Source organism: Microcaecilia unicolor, chromosome 2, assembly GCF_901765095.1.
Source record: "Microcaecilia unicolor chromosome 2, aMicUni1.1, whole genome shotgun sequence".
Taxonomy (NCBI): Eukaryota; Metazoa; Chordata; class Amphibia; order Gymnophiona; family Siphonopidae; genus Microcaecilia; species Microcaecilia unicolor.
The window spans coordinates 451,089,454-451,110,338 of NC_044032.1; the positions used below are offsets into that span (position 1 = coordinate 451,089,454).

General features: G+C 47.2%; 1 protein-coding gene across 1 annotated transcript in view; it reads left to right on the plus strand.

The window, feature by feature from the left end:
- Positions 1 to 263: 263 nt before the first annotated feature.
- The window catches only part of LOC115462551 (dynactin subunit 1-like), a 277,665-nt gene continuing 257,043 nt past the window's right edge, over positions 264 to 20,885 (plus strand). Inside the window, exon 1 of the mRNA XM_030192544.1 lies at positions 264 to 338. Coding sequence (XP_030048404.1) covers positions 306 to 338 — 33 coding nt within the window. The 5' untranslated portion in view covers positions 264 to 305. The remainder of the gene's footprint in view (positions 339 to 20,885) is intronic.

Genomic DNA, 20,885 nt, shown 5'->3' on the forward strand with positions numbered 1-20,885 from the left:
ATGTAAACGGTTGAGCCTTAGGACCCAGCGTCTGTGGCTGTATCTCTCTGTCAGGAGTCTGAAGCAGCACTAGCGCAGAGTCTCTATCAGGATTGCTAGAGATCCCTGTGTCATAGAAGCATTTTGGGGACAGAAAACGGATTTTTATAGAGCTCCTGCTCTCCCTCATCAAACAAAGCAGGGCTTAGGGTGGTGGCATGGTTACACAGTCAGGAACATAAGATCCCAATCTTGCCTGAATTATCATTGAACATGAAGTGAGACCTTCATTCAGAGAATCATTTCAGAAAGGACGAGCCAGCGGAATGGCCCAAAGCAAGAGGCATACACTCAACCGGGTAAGTGGAGAAAAAGCGGTGAATGACACCCAAGGAATTTGCAATTTTGTTTGCAGGTGCACCTTTATTTCTCAGAGTCAGAGCCTTAGAAAGCAGGCATTGTACAGGACTTAAGTAGCGGGGAGGGGCAATGCTGCTCTTTCTCTGCTCTCTGCCTCCTATGATGCATTAAAGCTGAGAGAGGTACTCTGGTCAGAGAGATTGGAACAGTCTTTGCCTTACTGTCTCCTGTGTCATGCCTTAAGGTCTTTGATTGCTTTCTTTCCTGTATTGTGGGTGGTAGATGCAGTCTCAGTATCCCCTGCTGTGATGACAGAATTTCTCTGGGTGTGTTGAGCACAGGGATTGATGCTCCTGTATCCCCTCACTGCTTTTCTTGATGGATCACTGTACAGTGCTGTCACATATTAGGATTTTTTTTGTTGTTGTTGGGGAGGGGAGGACTTTGGTAGCATGGACAGCCACCACAACCAGCTAATCCTAGGGCTGGGAAACACAGTAATGAGGCCTTTCTCCCTTTCTCAGTCTTTCCTTTGTTAAAGTCCTTTTTTCCCAAAGAGTGAGTCACTGACTCATTGCATACAGAAGAGGTAGTTTAATGTGCAAATTAGGTTTCCTTTTGAGCAGGATGCGCAACTAACCTGTCTCCTTACAGTGCTAGCTTAGCCTGTCTTGAAATCCTAAGGCCAAAAGACTTTAAGATGCCTTTTCTAGCACATGAGATCAAAGAGGGAGAGCACACTCTAATGTGAATAAGGTAGATAAGCAGGGAGTGGGGCACTTGCACCCTCCCCTTACTCAGATCAGCATTAGCTGTTTGGGGGGGGGGGGGGGAGAAACTGTGAGCAAGTCTCACACCTCATCTATGCTGCCATTCAGATTGGCATTAATTAGAGAGAAGAGGTATCCACGTAAGCAATTTGCTCTCCACTGACTCAGACTGGCATGATACAGACAAGGGCGTGCACAAATTTTCTTAGACTCATTCTCACATTCCCTATCCCAGCGCTCTCCTTTTTGCCTCCAGGCTCACCCCTCTCTTAGATGCTTTCCCCTTATCAACCCCCCCCCCCCCCCCCCCCCACACACACACACACACTTCTAGCCCAAACAGGCCAATGCTAATACCTACATCTGGGGCCCTCTACAAATATGGGGGTTCTGGGCTTGAGGCCTGCTGGCCACATCTCCCTGAAAGGTTCAGGAGAAATGCTGCATCATTTTCCTTCATGGCAGAGATCTAGTACACAATGCATGGCTTAATGCGCTCAATCCCATCTCCCCCTGGAACTCACACTTTTTTATCTTTTGATTTACTATGTAGAAAAATGTGCTGTTTGCTCGTTTTATTTCTTATTCAGATTCTATAGCCCTGAAGACTTACTACAGGCCACTAGTGTGGTTCCAGAATAATCCTCCATTTTGGCATTTAGAGCATGCTAGTCCTCTTTTTATGGTAGGAAAAGGAGCATAATGCTAAATTGTGGTTAAATAGAAGCCACATCACAAACTTATTGGTTATGGGTAGCTGGAATACTCGAATTTCACCCCTTCCCATTTCATTACAGTGGTTGCCAGTTCAGCTTCGATGCCAGTTTAAAATCCTAACCCTACCTTCAAATGTCTGCATGGTTTCATCCCTCCTTCCCCTACAGTTATCTTGCATGATGTGTTGCTATTTTCTTCTGAGCTGCATGTGCTCATCCAGTCTCCATTTTTTTATGTACTCCCAAGCACCCTGCAGTGCTTAAAAACACAAGATTTGCCAGACTGGCTCTGACCAAAGATCCATCAAGCCCAGCATCCTGTTTCCAACAAAGGCCAATCCAGGTCACTAGCAAGTGCCTGGCAAATCCCAAAGAATAGATTTGTTCCTTGCAGCCCCCTGCTAGGGATGAGAGTAGCCTTCTCAAGTCTACTTGGCTAATAATTGTTTATGGACCTTCTTCTAGGAAATTTGCTACTTGTCAGTTTCATGGAGTGTCTCCAAGTCCTGCTACAATTTGAAGGCATAAATGACCATTCCCTATTAACCTGTTCAATCCCACTCATGGATTTATAAACCTTTCTCATATCCTCTCTCTTCTCTGGACCCAGCTGAAGAGTCCTAACTTGTTCACCCTTTCTTCATACGAGAGGTGTTCTGTCCCCTTTATCACTTTTGTTGCACTTCTATGTACCTTTCAGTTCCTTGATATCCTTTTTGAGAAGGTGACAACCAGAACTGCACACAATATTCAAGGTGTCGTTCCATATCATCATGTTGATCAATCCATAGACTGGTGGGTTGTGTCCATCTACCAGCAGGTGGAGATAGAGAGCAATCCTTTTGCCTCCCTATATGTGGTCATGTGCTGCTGGAAACTCCTCAGTATGTTCTCTATCTCAGCAGGTGGTGGTCACACACAGCAGCAGCTCTGGCTAGGTCTCCAAGCCTAATTTTTAGGTTTTGTTGAGTACCTGGGGTTGAGGGCTCTTCTTGAGCAAGTGCAAACCTGGTGGTGCCAGGTCCCTCCTTTTCTCCCCCCTCCCGCTGGCTCCGTTAAAAAATAAATAAATAAATAAATTTTTGACGTCCTTAAGGGCATTTATTTCAACGTTTATTTAAACGTTTATTGCAGCTACTCACTGGGACACCGGTTCGTTACAGCTCGGAGCGAGAAGCAGGTAATTTTTACCTTTTTGTAGCGGGCAGGGGGTTCCCCAATCGATCTCCTCGTGGCCTATGGTGTCGGAGGGCGAGGGCGCAAAGAATCGCTCCCCGGACCGCGTGTGCGCGTCTAGTGGGGATGCGGGGGTTTTAAAGTCTGATTCGCCCTTGTTGGGTGTCAGTTTGGAGGCCGGTCAGTGTCCCGGTTCTTTCTCCGGTGTGGCGGTTTTTCCCGCCATAAACGCCCATCCCCCGCTGCTCGCCCCTGCTCCCTTGTCCGATAAAGGGGTTGAGGCCCCCGGAAGTAAATGCCCTCGGGTGGATTTGCAGGCCTTAGAGGACTCTGTCTCCTCTGATGTAGATGAGGGCAGCGTATCTGAGTTCTCCCAACTGTCCTTTGGGGATTCCTTGGAGGAGACGGATTCCCGCTCGGATGGAGCGGATGACCCCTCTGCAGCGCGGATCTTTCGCTCAGAGGACTTGCCCAACCTGTTAATGCAGGCCATGAGCATTTTGAAGATTTCCTCTCCGGAGGACATCTCTCCCTCAGCCCCTGTTGGCTCCGCCATTATGCTGGGGACGAAGTGCCCGCCTAGAACCTTCCAAGTGCATGATGCCATGCGCACCTTGATTTCGGCTCAATGGGATGTCCCGGAAGCGAGCCTCAAAGTGGCTAGGGCTATGTCCCGCCTCTATCCTTTGCCTGAAAGTGAACGGGAGACCTTTCTTTGGCCTACCGTGGATTCTTTAATCACTGCGGTGACTAAGAAAACGGCGTTGCCGGTGGAAGGTGGCACGGCCCTAAAGGACGCCCAAGACAGAAGATTGGAGGCGGCCTTAAGGTCGTCCTTCGAGGCGGCTGCTTTAAGTTTGCAGGCCTCAGTTTGTGGCTCCTATGTGGCCAGGGCGTGTCTGACGATTGTGCAGCGGGCTTCCCCCTCGGATCCTTCCTTGAGGGCTGACTGGCCGGCCCTGGAATCGGGCCTGGCTTATTTGGCAGACTTACTGTATGATGTCTTGAGAGCCTCGGCTAAAGGTATGGCTCAGACAGTCTCTGCGCGGCGGTGGCTTTGGCTGAAGCATTGGTCTGCTGACCACGCATCTAAGTCCCACCTGGCTAAGTTGCCTTTTAAAGGCAAGCTGCTCTTTGGGGTCGAGCTGGACAAAATTGTGACCGATCTCGGCACGTCTAAGGGCAAGAGGTTACCAGAGGTCAGGGCTCGGGCCAGTGGTGCTCGCCCCGGTAACTCCAGAGGACGGTTTCAGGAAGCCCGTCGGTACCGCCCGGGCAAGGCGGGCTCCTCTGCCCCCTCTTCCTTCAAAAGGAACTTCTCCCCCAAGCAGCATTCCTTTCGCAGAGACCGCCGTCCCGGAGGTGCGCCCTCCGGTCCTCCCCCAGGGTCTCGTACCCAATGACGGGGCCCTGGTCCATGGCCCAGTGCAGATTGGAGGACGCCTGTCCTCGTTTCTGGGCGAGTGGACCAGGGTAACTTCAGACGCTTGGGTTCTGGAAGTCATCAGAGACGGCTACAAGCTAGAGTTCTGCCGACCCTTAAGAAACGGGTTTGCACTCTCTCCCTGCAAGTCTCCGGTTAAAGCTGTGGCAGTGCAGCAGACCTTGGACAACCTGATACGCCTGGGTGCGGTCGTTCCGGTGCCAGAAAATCAGCTTGGCAAGGGACGTTACTCCATTTACTTTGTGGTACCAAAGAAAGGAGGTTCTGTCCGGCCTATCCTCGACCTCAAAGGGGTCAATCGGGCCTTGAAAGTGCGGCACTTTCGCATGGAGACTCTCCGCTCTGTTATAGCGGCAGTGAAGGCAGGGGAGTTCCTGGCATCCTTGGACATCAAGGAAGCGTACTTGCATATTCCCATCTGGCCTCCTCATCAACGCTTTCTGCGTTTTACAGTCCTGGGCCGACACTTCCAGTTCAGAGCCCTCCCGTTCGGGTTGGCTACTGCTCCGCGGACCTTCTCCAAAGTAATGGTGGTCATCGCGGCCTTCCTGCGAAAGGAAGGAGTACAAGTCCATCCTTATCTGGACGACTGGTTGATCCGAGCCCCCTCTTATGCAGAGTGCGGCAAAGCTGTGGACCGGGTGATTGCTCTTTTGAGCTCCCTGGGGTGGATCATCAACTGGGAGAAGAGCCAGCTGTGCCCGACTCAGTCCCTGGAGTATCTGGGAGTTCGATTCGACACCCAAGTGGGCAGAGTGTTCCTGCCGGACAATCGGATTGTCAAACTTCAGGCTCAGGTGGACCAGTTCCTAGTAGCCTCTCCTCTTCGGGCTTGGGACTATGTGCAGTTGTTGGGCTCTATGACGGCCACGATGGAAGTAGTGCCCTGGGCCAGGGCTCATATGAGACCACTACAACACTCTCTGCTGCAGCGCTGGACTCCGGTGTCGGAGGATTATGCTGTGCGCCTTCCCTCGGACCCAGCAGTGCGCAAGGCGCTGAGCTGGTGGCTGAAGACAGACAAGTTGTCTGCAGGAATGCCTCTTGTGACCCCGGAGTGGATTGTCGTCACGACGGACACCTGTTTGACGGGCTGGGGAGCCCACTGCTTGGGAAGGACAGTGCAGGGGCTCTGGTCTCCTGCAGAGGCAAAGTGGTCTATCAACCTCCTGGAACTTAGAGCCATTCGGTTGGCGCTTTTGGAGTTCCTCCCAGTACTGGCGTTGAAGCCAGTACGGGTCCTGTCGGACAATGCCACGGCTGTGGCCTATGTCAACCGCCAGGGAGGTACCAAGAGCGCCCCTCTAGCCAAGGAGGCCGTGAATCTATGCCAGTGGGCAGAAGCGAACCTGAAACAGCTGTCAGCAGCCCACATTGCCGGAGTCATGAATGTCAAGGCGGACTTTCTCAGTCGCCATACCTTGGATCCCGGAGAGTGGCAGCTATCTGCTCAGGCGTTCTTGGACATCACGAAGCGCTGGGGCCAGCCGAGCCTAGATCTGATGACGTCATCGGCCAATTGCCAAGTGCCGCGCTTTTTCAGCAGAGGACGGGACCCTCGATCCCTGGGAGTAGATGCTCTTCTCCAACAGTGGCCAACACAGGAGCTTCTCTATGTGTTCCCGCCCTGGCCCATGTTGGGCAGGGTGCTAGACCGGGTGGCAAAGCATCCGGGCCGGATAATCCTGGTGGGTCCGGACTGGCCCAGACGTCCCTGGTATGCGGACTTGATCAGGCTCTCAGTGGACGATCCTCTGCGGCTGCCAGTGGAGCAGGGCCTGTTGCATCAGGGTCCCGTGGTGATGGAGGATCCCTCCCCCTTTGGTCTTACGGCCTGGCTATTGAGCGGCAGCGTCTGAGGAAGAAGGGCTTCTCAGACAAGGTCATCGCCACTATGCTGAGAGTGAGGAAGCGCTCTACTTCTACTGCTTACGCCAGGGTTTGGCATACCTTTGCAGCGTGGTGTGAAGCAGGCTCACTTTCTCCCTTCACTGCCCCAATTTCTTCAGTGTTGGCATTCCTGCAAGAAGGTCTGGAGAAAGGCCTGTCGCTCAGTTCCCTTAAAGTCCAGGTAGCGGTTCTGGCTTGCTTCAGGGGCCGCCTGAAGGGTGCTTCCCTGGCTTCGCAGCCAGATGTGGTGCGTTTTCTCAAGGGAGTTAATCACCTGCGCCCTCCTCTGCACTCAGTGGTGCCTGCGTGGAATCTCAACCTGGTGCTAAGAGCCTTGCAGAAGCCGCCTTTTGAACCCTTGTCGAGGGCATCTCTGAAAGACCTGACGTTGAAAGCAGTCTTTTTGGTGGCTATCACTTCAGCCAGAAGAGTTTCCGAGCTCCAGGCACTCTCATGTCGAGAGCCCTTTCTGCAGTTCACTGAGGCAGGAGTGTCTATTCGCACAGTGCCTTCCTTCCTGCCCAAGATTGTTTCTCGCTTCCATGTGAATCAGCAGCTCTGTCTCCCTTCCTTTCGTAGGGAGGACTACCCAGAGGAATACTCTGCTCTCAAATATCTGGATGTGAGACGAGTCATCATCAGATACTTGGAAGTGACCAATGATTTCCGGAAGTCGGATCATCTGTTTGTCCTGTTTGCAGGTCCTCGTAAGGGTCTGCAGGCTGCTAAGCCTACAGTGGCAAGATGGGTCAAGGAAGCCATTGCAGCGGCTTATGTGGCTGCGGGGAAGGTGCCGCCTATCCAGCTGAAGGCTCACTCCACTAGAGCTCAGGCGGCCTCGATGGCAGAGGCCGGGTCCGTCTCCTTGGAAGAGATTTGCAAGGCGGCAACTTGGGCATCGGCCCATACCTTCTCCAGACATTACCGCTTGACTGTGGCTGCTCGGGCGGAGGCCCGGTTTGGAGCTTCAGTGTTGCGGTCAGGGATTTCAATGTCCCGCCCTGGGTGAGTACTGCTTCGGTACATCCCACCAGTCTATGGATTGATCAGCATTATGATATGGAAGGTAAAATTATGTATCATACCTGATAATTTTCTTTCCATTAATCATAGCTGATCAATCCATAGCCCCTCCCAGATATCTGTACTGTTTATATTCTGGTTGCATTTCAGGTTCAAGTTTAGTCTTCAGTTCCTGTTCAGGAGGACTTCGTGTTCAAGTTTTTTCAATTGGATTCTTCAAGAGTTGAGACGAGTTTGTGTTACAGTGAGCTGCTGCATTCCTCTCCCCTCCGTTTTACGTGGCTGGATTGAGACTTAAATTCTGCCGGCGCTCCCTCCCGCTTTGTGCGGCTGTAGGGCAGCTTTGTACCCCTCCCGCTTCGGCGGTGTTAGGGTCAGTCAGCTCCTCCCGCGGTTGCGGTTGCAGGATAAGCCAGATCCCCCCGCATCGGCGGGTGTGGTGTCCCTCCCCCGCTCCGCGGGGATGAGCTGGACGGATTCCCCTCCCCCACTTGTGTGGGGATGAACTGGGTTAATTCCCCTCCCCCGTTTCGCCGGTGGTGAGCTGGGCAGAGTGTCCCTTTGTGGGTGTAATTCTCTAAGTGCTGAGTCCTGCGGATGGAGCTTGGATATCGACATACTGAGGAGTTTCCAGCAGCACATGACCACATATAGGGAGGCAAAAGGATTGCTCTCTATCTCCACCTGCTGGTAGATGGACACAACCCACCAGTCTATGGATTGATCAGCTATGATTAATGGAAAGAAAATTATCAGGTATGATACATAATTTTACCTTGCACTATGGCTCTATAAACAGGCATTATCATATTCTCTCTTTTAATGTCTAGTCCTTTCTGGATAATCCCTAGCATTCTATTTGCTTTGGGGGTTTTTATTATTTGTTCATTTGGTTTTTTTTGACTGCTACTGCACACTCAGCTGAAGGTTTCAATGTATTGGGGTCCCAGAAAACAACAAGGCAAACGATCTGCAAAATCCAACATGGAAAACAAACCAGCAGATCGGTATAATATCCAAAAAACTTTATTGAAGATACCGTATGTAAGATAATTGCCCGACACAGGCCGTGTTTCGCCCAACAAAAGGGCTGCGTCAGGGGCTAATCTGTATCTTTCTTAAATAAGAACGGTGCAATGTTGGCAAGTGCTCGGTAAATCGTCTGCTATGATAGCAGACGATTTACCGAGCACTTGCCGACATTGCACCGTTCTTATTTAAGAAAGATACAGATTAGCCCCTGATGCAGCCCTATTGTTGGGCGAAACACGGCCTGTGCCAGGCAATTATCTTACATACGGTATCTTCAATAAAGTTTTTTGGATATTATACCGATCTGCTGGTTTGTTTTCCAGGTTTCAATGTATTGTCCGTAATGAACCCAAGATCCTTGTCCTGTGTGGTGACTCCCAATATGGAATCTAGTGTTATATAAGTAAAGTTAGGATTATTTTTCCATATATGTATCACCTTGCACTTTTCCATAGTAAATTTCATTCGCCATTTTACCACCCACATCTCCAGTCTGGTAAGGTCCTTGTGCAGTTTGTCAGTCTGCTTTTGTTTTAACTACTTTGAATATTGGTCTCATGTTGGTTACTCTCCAGTTCTCAGGTATAGAGGCAAATTTAAATGATAAGTTTCAGATTAACACAAACAGAACTGCTCCTCGTTCTCAAACCTCCTCTCTCAGTCTCTCCTGACCCCTATCTTGTGGTAAAGAGCCACGTAGCATCTGTGAGGCTGCCCAGAGTCCACTTTCAAGTCAAACTTCAAATCTCATTTCTTGCTTCAAACTGGATTTTCCATAATGGTCTACTTTCTCAGTAAAATCAGTTGAAATTTACTAATGGTGTGAGGCAACCTAAGCTATGTCACTACTTATATGCTATAAATAAAAATGAACATCCGTTAATGTGAGTTATACACTCGCGAGGTAACTCTATAAGGAGCTGCCTAGTTTTAGGTGGCCAGAGTGTATGCAAATAGCAGCATTCTATATCTGAATAAGTAGAACCAATGTTTCAGCCATCTTGTAGAAAGAAAATTGTTGGTGGCCAAGATGAATCAAAGAGACACCCTCATAACTTCAATGAAGACAAAGGGCTTATCCTAAACAAAGCATGGCAACTGCTCATTCAAAACAAATTTAGCGCAAAAAGGAAGGGTGCCAAGGACAAACATCTTCTCCCCTTTCAAAGTTTTAGACTATGACCTACAGAAATTCCTCCTCCTCCAGAGGCTGAACTGTCTCAATGAAATTCCAGCCTAATTCTCACCAGAATGTAAAACAAACTTTCCCTCCAAAATCCAAATTTGTGACCAATGGACTTTCCCGCCACAATTTCCTGCCAAAATCTCCTTCCTTCCTGAGGAAACCACCCATCTCAAACCCCAGCCAATCAGGTTTGAGAACCCACGATATAGAAAGACAAACTGCAAAGTTCACAGCATATCCTGATGAAAGACATTGCATGATAGCTGAAACGTTGGCGCCACTTACTCAGATGCAACAAGACCTGGACAATTGCAACAATCATGATGTCATTTGTGGAAGCCTAAGAACACAGTATACTAGTGATTTACATATAAATGGCCCCTTATATAATACCAACAGATATGCATACCTTGCAGGTGAGTGTTTAGGAGGAACGTGGGCAGAGTGTACAGGTACACAAGAGAATTATAGAATATTATAATTTATGCATGTTGTCAAATACACCTAGATCCAGGCATTTACACAAGCAGTAGGGCCAATGTAAGTTCTTGCACCTAAACATTTATGCATTTTTGGCCACTTACACTTGTACTCTAAAAAGAAAAATAAGTGCCTACTTTTATTTATGGAATAGGCTTGAAATAGGTAATTTCCTAGTGCCCAAAACTAGGCACCCCCTTATAGAATTACCCTCTAAGTATAATTGGCCCAATGACAATAACATATCTAACATTAAGGGGTCCTTTTACAAAGCTGCAGGAAAAAGGGCCATTTTTCCCACGCATCAGGGCACTTTTTACCACAGCGGGTAAAAAGCCCCTAAAAAAATGACCATGCAGTAAGATTACTCTTACCGCATGGCCATGCAGGGGGAGCACTTACTGCCACCCATTGAGGTAGCTGTAAGGGCTCCCGCGGTAATCCAGCAGTAGCCAGGCAGCATGTGGTGATGCCCAATTACTGCCAGGTTAGCGCCACATTATAAAATTTAAAAAATTTTCCAGCATGATGGAAATGGTGCACACTTGAGGTGGAACTACTGCTGGTGGCCACATTGGGATAGCGATAGTTCTGGGTTAACGTGCGGTAAGCAAATGGACTTACTGCTGCTTTGTAAAAGGGCCCCTAAATAATGTGCATTACATTGCATTAATGCAACTAAGATATTAACAGTGGCGTACCAAGGGGGGGGGGGGCGGTGGGGGCGGTCCGCCCCGGGTGTCAGTGGGTGGGGGGTGCTCCGCTGCTGACTGCAGTCAGCCCTCGTCTCCTCTCCATCCTGTGCCTTTAAAAAAAATCTGAAAAGCAGCAAGGCAGGCAGCGCTTCGCGTCTGCCCTGCCTGCTTGTAAAAGAAAGCGCCGGCAAACCTCCTCATCGACGTCACGACGTCGCGTTGGGTCTTCCCTCACTGGGTCCCGCCCTCGCGGGGGGCGGGACCCAGTGAGGGAATACCCGACGTGACGTCACGACGTCGACGAGGAGATTTGCCGCTTTCTTTTACAAGCAGGCAGGGCAGACACGAAGCGCTGCCTGCCATGCTGCTTTTCAGAATTTTTTTAAAAGCCCCGGATGGAGGCAGGAGACGAGGGCTGTCGTCGAAGGTGGTAGGTGGGTCGAATTGGGGGGGGGGCTTAGATGGGCGAGGAGGGTTTCAGATGGGAGAAGGGGACTTAAGAGGGGGGCCACAGATGGGAGAAGGGGACGTGGGGAGGGGGGTCTCAGATGGGAGAAGAGGGGAGAAGGGGACTGGGCTGGGGAGAAGGGGGTGGGGGGTCTCAGATGGGAGAAGAGGACGTGGGGAGGGGTGTCTCAGATGGGAGGGGAGAAGGGGACTAGGCTGGGGAGAAGGGGGGTGGGGGTCTCAGATGGGAGAAGGAGACTTGGGGAGGGGGGGTCTCAGATGGGAGAAGAGGGGAGAAGGGGACTGAGCGTCTCAGATGGGAGAAGGGGACATGGGGAGGGGGTCTCAGATGGGAGAAGAGGGGAGAAGGGGACTGGGCTGGGGAGAAGGGGTGGGGGTCTCAGATGGGAGAAGGGGATGTGGGGAGGGGGGTCTCAGATGGGAGAAGGGGACGTGGGGAGGTGGGTCTTATGGAAGAAGAGGGGAGAAGGGGACTGGGGTGGGGAGGGGGATCTCAGATGGGAGAAGGGGACGGGTGGGGAGAAAGGGGGTGGGGAAGGGGCCATGCGAGAAAATGGGAGCCATGCCTGGGGCTGGTGGGAAAATGGGTCTGGGGCTGAAAAGGGGTCCCTAATGCAAGGCATGTGGATGAAGGGGGCTGGAACTGGGGGCTGAAAAGGAGGGTAGGTGGGATAAGGGGGCTAGTACTGGAACTGGGGGCTGAAAAGGGGCAGAGGCTGAAGCTGGGGGGACTGGGGGCTGAAAAGGGGACAGGGAGAAGTGGCTGGGGCTGAAGCTCGGGACTGGTGAGAGAAAAGGGCTGGGGCTGAAACTGCGGACTGGTGGGATAGTGGGGCTGAAAAGGGAGAGCAAGTGGGAGATGTGGGCTGGGGCTAGAACTAGGGGCAGGTGGGATAAGAGGGCTGGAACAGGGGACTGAAAAAAGGGCAGAGAGAGAGAGGGGACAGACGATGGATGGATGGATGGATGGATGGGGGGAGAGGGAGGGCAGACCCTTAATGGATGGGGGGGTGAGGGAGGGCAGACCTTGGATGGATGGGGGGGAGAGAGGGAGGGCAGAAAGTGAATGGAAGGGGGAGAGAGAAGGCAGACAGTGAATGGAAGGGGCAGGGAGAGAGGGCAGACATTGGATGGAGGGGACAGCAGAGAGGGCAGACACTGGATGGCAGAGAAAGAACGAAGACAGATGCTGGATGGAAGGAAGACAGTGAAAAGAAGATGAGGAAAGCAGAAACCAGAGACAACAAACTGTAAATAAAATATATATTTTTGTTTTTTTTGCTTTAGGATAAAGTAGTATTGTAGCTGTGTTAATAAATGTTTATAATAGAACATGTAAATAAGGTAATCTTTTTATTGGACTAATTTTAATACATTTTGACTAACTTTCGGAGAACAAAACCCCCTTCCTCAGGTCAGGTTAGGACACTGTAACACACTATACTGTATTGACCTGAGGAAGAAGGTTTTGGCCTCTGACAGCTAAATGTATTAGTCCAATAAAATGGTATTTTATTTTCTATTTTTGTTTTATTTCTATTTGTTAATTTGTAAAGTGGTGATTGGTATTTGTTAGTTTTTTTTTTTTCCAAATTTACATCTGCTGCTTTTATATTTTGCACAGTACTAGGGGACATTTTCGGTTTCTGTGGTGTTGCATTGTATGTAGAGTCTGGCATCTTGGGGGTTCAGTTTAATCTTTGCCTAAATAGAAAGTTTATGATTACTTGTTCTATAGTGGATTAGGGTGTATCTGTGTTTGTGAAAAAGACATGACTTTCAGTTGGCATTGACTGTGCAGGATTGACGATCTGTACTATCTGTCTGGTTTCGTTTTACAATAGGTGAATTGATGTTCTAGTGCTCACTGTAGTGTTTAAGATTTATTTTTCCATGTGTGACTCATAGAAATGACTGCTTATGGTATGGTAGAATTGCTCTATAGGTCCTGAGTGTTTTGTATTCTTGGTATGCCTAGTACTGGATTTTGGAGGGGGGTGTTAAAAAATGACCGGCCCCGGGTGTCAACTACCCTAGGTACGCCACTGGATATTAACATACAATAATCTAGCTTATCATTTATGATTAATGACAGTAATTGTTTTGAAGTCTATGGTAGGCAAATATGACCACCCTCCATCTGCATCACACCTATCCCTGCTCCTAGATTGTTCCTCATCTACCTTCCATCTCACATGTCACCTACTGCTTCATCACCAGCTATCTCTGCCCATCCATCACACCTGGACTTGCTCCATCACTTCCAGCTCACACTATATCTCCATCACACTTCGTCCAGCTTCTCCATCATTCATTATACCCCCTTCTCCAATCCTACTACCCTTCCATTATACCATTCCCTGTCCCTCCCATTTTCCTGTGAGTCATCTTTCTTCTCATCTCCCTTTCAACCTTCTTTTCTGAAATACCCACAACTCATCCCACTTTTTTTCTCCTTTCCTAAGCAAAAAAGCTCATTTTTTTCTCCTTTACCAAAATGGACTTGCTATTTGTTGGTACCTACTCAACAGCAGTAAGACAAAGAACAATGGAAGAATTATCCAAAGTTGATGATGTACATGAGCCTCTGAAACAACAAAAGTCTTTACTTCATCTAGGGCCCCTTTTACAAAGGCGTGCTAGTGTTTTTAGTGCATGCTAAAAATAAGCATGCACTAAACAACAGAGACGCCTATGGGCGTCTCTACCTTTCACTAAAAATGCCAGCACGCCTTTGTAAAAGATCCCCTAAAGAGGCTTACAGGATGTGTGGTCTTGAGAACATCAATACAATATCTTTAGATACTTTTTATGTTGGCCAAATAGAACACATCACAACCTTTTTTCTCTAGCACCAGTATGGCTAGCTAGTAGAACTCTGCACCATAAGAGTGAAATATTTCTGTTTCTTAAATGGGGCTGTCGTGACGTAGTTCCTATCAAGTCAGTTTGCTGGTTTGCAATGAATGTTCCTGCTAACCTGTTTCAGATTTATATGGGGGTTCTGTACCGGCATTCTTGTCAGTGGGGGAGGTACTATGATATTTCTGCCTGTCCCTCGCAATTGAAAGCACAATAGCATACCACCTCCCCCAATGGCAGGAATACTGGTGGAGGATTCCCATGCATCTCAAAGCTGCTTAGTGGAAACATTGGTTGCTATTAATTTTTCACATTGTTACTGTGCTCTGTCTCCAGACATTGATGAAGCAAATATTGAAGCACATGCTGGGGTATTGCAAACCTGTAAAACTTACTGATGTTTCAAGGCATGTTCTTAGGGCATGCAGCCCTGGTAGAGTTTGTGCATGGCCATAACAGTTTGCTAGCTTGTGACTACAATGCCAGATGCACGAAGCATTTTTCCCATAGGTACATGGAGGGTAATTGCTAGGTGAAGCAGGTGTCTTATGTGTATTTATAAGATAGAATCACAAAAGTAACCAAAATTGGAGCTAAAATACAGCAGCATTCATTCACACGAACTTGGGAACTTGTATGAATGTACGCAGCTGAAGTACTCATAAGGCATAAGCTGGTTCATGCCTTTATAAAATATTCCTACAATGGCCCCAAGTAGCACATAAATGAGCATGGAATAGGTGGTCCATGGAAGGAGGAATCACCAGTAATGCTTAAAAAGTTTATTGAAGAAAGACCCAACTTGGCCAGGTTTCTGCAACTGCCTGCATCAGGGGTCATCAGATTCTTCAAAATAAAATATAGTCCTATATAATAAAACGCACCTCCAACATTCTGAAGCTGGCTACATGGCTGAGGCATTCCTGCTCTCTGTATCCATTCCTGAATTGACATCACGTACTTCCGGGTTCGTCACAAGCAGAAGTGACCAACCACACAAGGTTTCTCAGCATCAGAATGTTGGAGGTGCATTCTATTAAATAGGATTGGTCAGTTCCTTGAAGCACAGCCAGAGCTCAGCATCCTGCACAATAACGCTCAGACACCAGAGAGAGAGGGGGGGGAGGTATCTCTGTCACACACACACTCTCTCTCTCTCACACACTCTCTCTCTCTCTCTCTCTCTCTCTCTCTCTCTCAGTCAATGTCTTTCTCTCACTCTCACACACTGTCTCTCACACACCATGTGTCACACAGTCACTCACACACTCTCTTGGTCTCATACACTCAGTCTCACAGAGAGTCTGTGTCTCTCACACACTTTCTCTCTCGCACACACTGCATCTGTGTGAAACACTCTCTCTCTCACACTGTGTCTCACATAAGCACTCGCACCCAGACTCACTCTCTCTCTCACACACACACACTCACACATTCACTCTCTCTCACACACACAGTCACTCTCACATACTGTATACTCTTTCAAACTTACACACTCCGAGGAAATCCTTGCTAGCGCCCATTTCATTTGTGTCAGAAACGAGCCTTTTTTACTAGTAATCACATAAAGAGAGAAAAATGCTCTTCCGAAGTGATAATCCTATCGCTTGCTATTTGTGATTACTTTACTTTATTTTATTTTGAAGAATATGATGACCCCTGATGCAGGCAGTTGCTGAAAATTGGCCAAGTAGGGTCCTTTTCAATAAACTTTATAAGCATTATTGACTGTTCCGTTCCTCCTTTCTTGGACCATTTTTACTGCTATTACTTCACTTGTCGATTCTGCAGAGGTTTGTCTCCTGTTTTTGTGTCTCACACTCTTCTCCTGAACATACCTACCATCGAGTTCTTTGAAAGTACTTGTCATCTTGCCTTTTATATATATATACAACTGGGTTTATATGCGAATAATCCATAACATTGGCACTCGTATCCACTTCCATACACACTTTCAAATTAAACCACACAACTACCATCTTTCATGGAAGAAAACTTGGCCACAGCTTTATTTCAATATCAACCGATCAAAAATAATTACAAACTACTAGTTAATGAGTGACCTTCAAATGGCCTTACCATCTATGTTGCCAGTCAGTGCCGAACTAGCTGCCCAAATTTCATCAAATATATTTAGTTATTCATCATATGTATTCCAGTGAGACCTGTGGTGTCAACAAGGCCTCACCTCGGCTTGTGGAGGTCTCGCACACAAGTATCTAAAACCACAAAGAAACTAGTAATTCAAATCATAAATACAGGCCACTTGCCAATTGTTCATTGTCTTTTAATTTTATACCCAGCAGCTCCACATACATTAATTAACTTTACTTGGATTTCCCAATCTTCTATTAAATGCTTCCTTCTTACAATATGAATAAACTTTCAACTAATTTCCATGCCATTAATCCTCCTTTTTTCATTTCACCCCCTCTCCCCACCCCATCCCACATCATAAATGCACTACCTAGATGGCATATACTTCAGCTGGAGCGGTGCCAATGTTATATTGCTCTCGGGTAATTCCTCGGGTATCCTTTATAAAAGTAGTACCAAAACTGGGAAAATCCTTTTGTGAATCAGACCCATGTACAATATGATAGTCATGTTACAACAGAATATTTAAGTGAAAGTTCAAAAAGGCACGTGTTTTACAAAGGCAGCATAAGCTGGTTCAAGCCTTTATAAAATATTCCTACAATGGCCCCAAGTAGCACATAAATGCTTTCACACAATTGAACACCTGCTCCTTAAAGCTGTAAATGCGTGCATGTACTCTATGTATATACATCCCTAGAAACAACTATGCGCAACACTCCCCCCCCCCCCCCCCGGATTCTATATATGATGCTTTCAGTTGCCTGCCCAAATTTTCACGAACATCCAATTTGTGCACTCAACTTAATTGATTTATGAGCCAATCAGCGCCAATAATTGGGCAATAAGTAATTATCAGCCCTTATTGGCAATAATTAGAATTTACACGCATATCTTTTTCGGCGTATTCTATAAACAGGTGCACATAAATCCTAGTGCACAGATCCAAAGAGGGGGTGTGGTTCCAGGGAGAGGCATAAGTGGGTCAGGGTGTGCCTAACATTTATGCGCTTTGTTAAGAATTAGTGGGATCCATGCTTAATTTATGCATGGGGATTTATACCAGGTTTTCATTGGCATAAATGGTCCCATCTAAATGTAGTCAAACACAGTGAGGGTGACAAATGATTGAACAGCAGACGATGTCCGATATATTGTAGCTTTATTTGCAACATCCGAGTCTCAACACATCGTGTTTCAGCCCAAAATGGCTTTCCTCAGGAGTCTTCTATTGGATGTATGGAATTCCTAGCTAGCCTCTGTTAAAAATACATATGATGTCCTTTATCTTTTCCTTTGCCCTTTGGTTCTATATAGAGTTGGTGCAACAGGTTTTCTGTTCCAGTCACAGCACAGTTCTTAAGCAGCTACAATACTTTGGACATTGTTTGCTGTTCAATCATTTGTCACCCTCACTGCAGTGGCGTAGCCAGACCTGACATTTTGGGTGGGCCCAGAGCTAATATGGGTGGGCACTATAGATAGATAGATAGATAGATAGATAGATAGATAGATATAGAGAGAGACATGAGTAGTGTTTCTTGGGATGCTACAAAATAATGCCTTAGAATTCACTTGATGATGGATTTCTAAGTATTCTGCCCAACAGCTGCCCTGCATCAACATAAACCACTTACTTAATGTGAAAAAAATTTTAATAGTGCCCACCAGGCCCCAGCTAGCTTAATTTAAGAAAAAAAATTACATGATAATAAAATTATGATGTAAAAAAAAACAAAAAGCATTTACAATTTTATTACCTGCTGCTGCTTGGCACTGGCAGTAAAGTTACCTGGGGCCGAGACCGAGACAGGAAGGAACTGGAGTCCGATCCGATTCTCGAATGATCTCTTCAATTCGAACTTTCAAAGACCACCTTTCCAGGGAGGGCAGGGTCAGGCTGAGGCTCGCACAACCCTGCGTGTGTGCATGTGGCCATGTGCACCTATTTTTTTAGCCTGCCCTCCCTCAGACCATGTCACGAGCAAGCGGAGTAGGCAAGCGGAGCGAGAGCGAGGCTGCGAGCACGCCGCCGTGCACAGCCACTGTCAGCCAAGTCCGGGTCCGCTTCTGCTTCCGTGTAGGAGGATGGAATCTGTGGACGCACTCTCTGCCTCTCTCCCGAAGGTAGGTGGCCTGAATCTGATGGGATCAATGATATCGATCATCGATGATCTGAGCCTGAGCGCGGGTGTGACCTACGCTACGCTAGGCTGTGTGTGTGCGCTTGGGTGTTGGGCGGACCTGAAATCAGAGCCTGTATGTGGAGAGGAGTGATCAGCTGCCAGAGCGCCGCGGGTGCCGTGTCGTCTCTGCCATCACGCTAGGCTGCTGCGCTGGCTGCTGCTGCAGTTGTGTGGCGCTTGGGTGGGCGGGCCTGGGCCTCACTGTGTTTGACTCATTTGTGTGACTGCAAGGGTTGGTGTTCTTCTGTTTTATTGCTGCACCTAAATATAGTCATGGTTCTCAGCACTAAGCACTATTCTATAAACAATGTCTAACTATAAGCGTGGTTTATAGAGTAGCTCTAAGCAATTTTTTTAGGCACCATTTATAGAATATAGTCCCATATGTATAACTGTGCATCAATTTGGCCCGCATACATGTACACATGTAGTTAGCATTGCAATTTTATAAGAGCCCTCTTATGCTTGTAAAACCTGCTTTACAAACTGCATCCCCTATGTATGAATCTGGAGACTCAAGTTCTTAATTGCTGGCATGAATCTCCATGATCAGTGTTGTAAAAATAGTGTTGTACAGGACCCTGTTTACAAAGGCATGCTAGCACTAAAAATTAGCGTGCGCTAACCGTGTAAACGCCCATAGGAATATTATGGGTGTCTACACGGTTAAGGCATGCTAATTTTTAGCGTGTGCTAAAAATGCTAGTGCGCCTTTGTAAACAGGGCCCTCAGTATTTTGGGGTTCCAGAGTCTTCCTGTGTCCTAGAATTTAGAACGTTCTATGATAATGTTGTAGCTCAAGCGGCCGGATGTAAAACACCTTTGAGCAATAATGTTGCATCATATTCCAGTATTTGTCTATGTAGGACTTGGTTTGATATGACTATTCTTTATCAGTGGGGCAATGACTTAGCAAATCAGCAACTTTTCCTAGTTTTAGAGATTCTAAGCTGCGGCAAAGGCAAGTTTGCTCTGACTAAGCCAAGAGAGGGGAAATAAGCAGATATTCAATTTTTCATTGAATGCTGGTTGTTGGGAAAGCAGATTATTTGTGCCAAGAATAAAAAAGATACTAAGAAGTTACTTCATAGCACCTTCAATTGTAGCATAGATGGATTCACACAGTATATACACATATGCACATTCCTCTCCTGAAACACTGAGGGACCATTATACTAAGCCACTTAAGTGTCTACGTGCACCCAACGCACGTCAAAATGGAGTTACCGCTTGGCTCTTATGGTAATTTCATATTTGGCGTGCGTCCGAAAAATAAATTTTATTTTTGGACATGTGTATCGGATGTGTGCATTTGACGCACATAAGTCTTTACCACCCAGTTACAACGTGAGACTTTACCTCTAGGTCAATAGCTGGCGGTAAGGTCTCAGACTCAAAATGGACGCGCCCCAATTTTCATTTTGCCGCACATCCATTTTCGGCAAAAAATTTCAAAAGGCCTTTTTTACAGGCACGCTGAAAAATGGACCGGAGCACGCCCAAAACCCACGCCTACATTACCGCAAGCCATTTTTCAGCGCACCTAAGTAAAAGGACCCCTCAGGCTCAAAAATATACTCCTGCTTTGTAACACAAACATTCTCTCTGATTTTTCATCAAAGCTTTTTCATATTTTCCACCTCATTTATATTCCACTTTTAAACACACCTTTAAAAATATTTACTCAATCTCCTAATTTAAAGCCTTCTTTTTAAAGATACTTTTAAAGGATCCCTGCTGTTTTTCATCTCCATTTAAGCCCACGGTAGACAGCAGGATCTCTCTTCCATTCTTTGACCTGTAAGCCTCCATTATTTTCACAAAAAGGACACTAGTTTGGTTATACTTACCTATAAACCTATTACACGTCTACTATCCCACTTTCTACATGAATGGTGAACCGCTCTTGTTATTTAATGATGCATTTCAGTGTTTGAATAGGTTTGTAACATTTTAATGACTTTTTACAATATCTGATGTGCAATAACCATCAAATATTAGGCTCATTGCTTTCCACTAAGGTTGAAGTCTATCAGTGTTTCATAGATAGTATGGCAGCTCCTTTTTGGCATCCCAATGCAGTGGGGCAAGCGCCAATTCTATAATGGCATGAGGGCACCCTGATGCCATTACAGAATACTAGCACATATCTGCATTGGTACACCAAGTCAATTGCAGACGTAGGAGAGGTACCTAGATTTGTCAATCAATATGCACATCTGATAGTATTCTGTAAGATACTCCCACATCCCAACCATGCTCCTCCCACATATATGTTCCCTTTTCAGTTCCACACTATACTGTCAGACTTGTGAGTTCTTTTACCAAGTAGAGCGCTGCTGAGCCCGGTACTCAGACCAGGTTCTGCTTGGCGGCTGGATAAACCCGGGTTTCACCTGCGCTGACCGCCATTCCCCAAAGGTTGAGCCCCTAGGCGCGGGCGGCCTGCAGGACTTACGAGACGGAGCAGGAAGCGGGGGTGGAGAACATAATGGCCAGACAGGCAGCAGGCAAGAGAGTG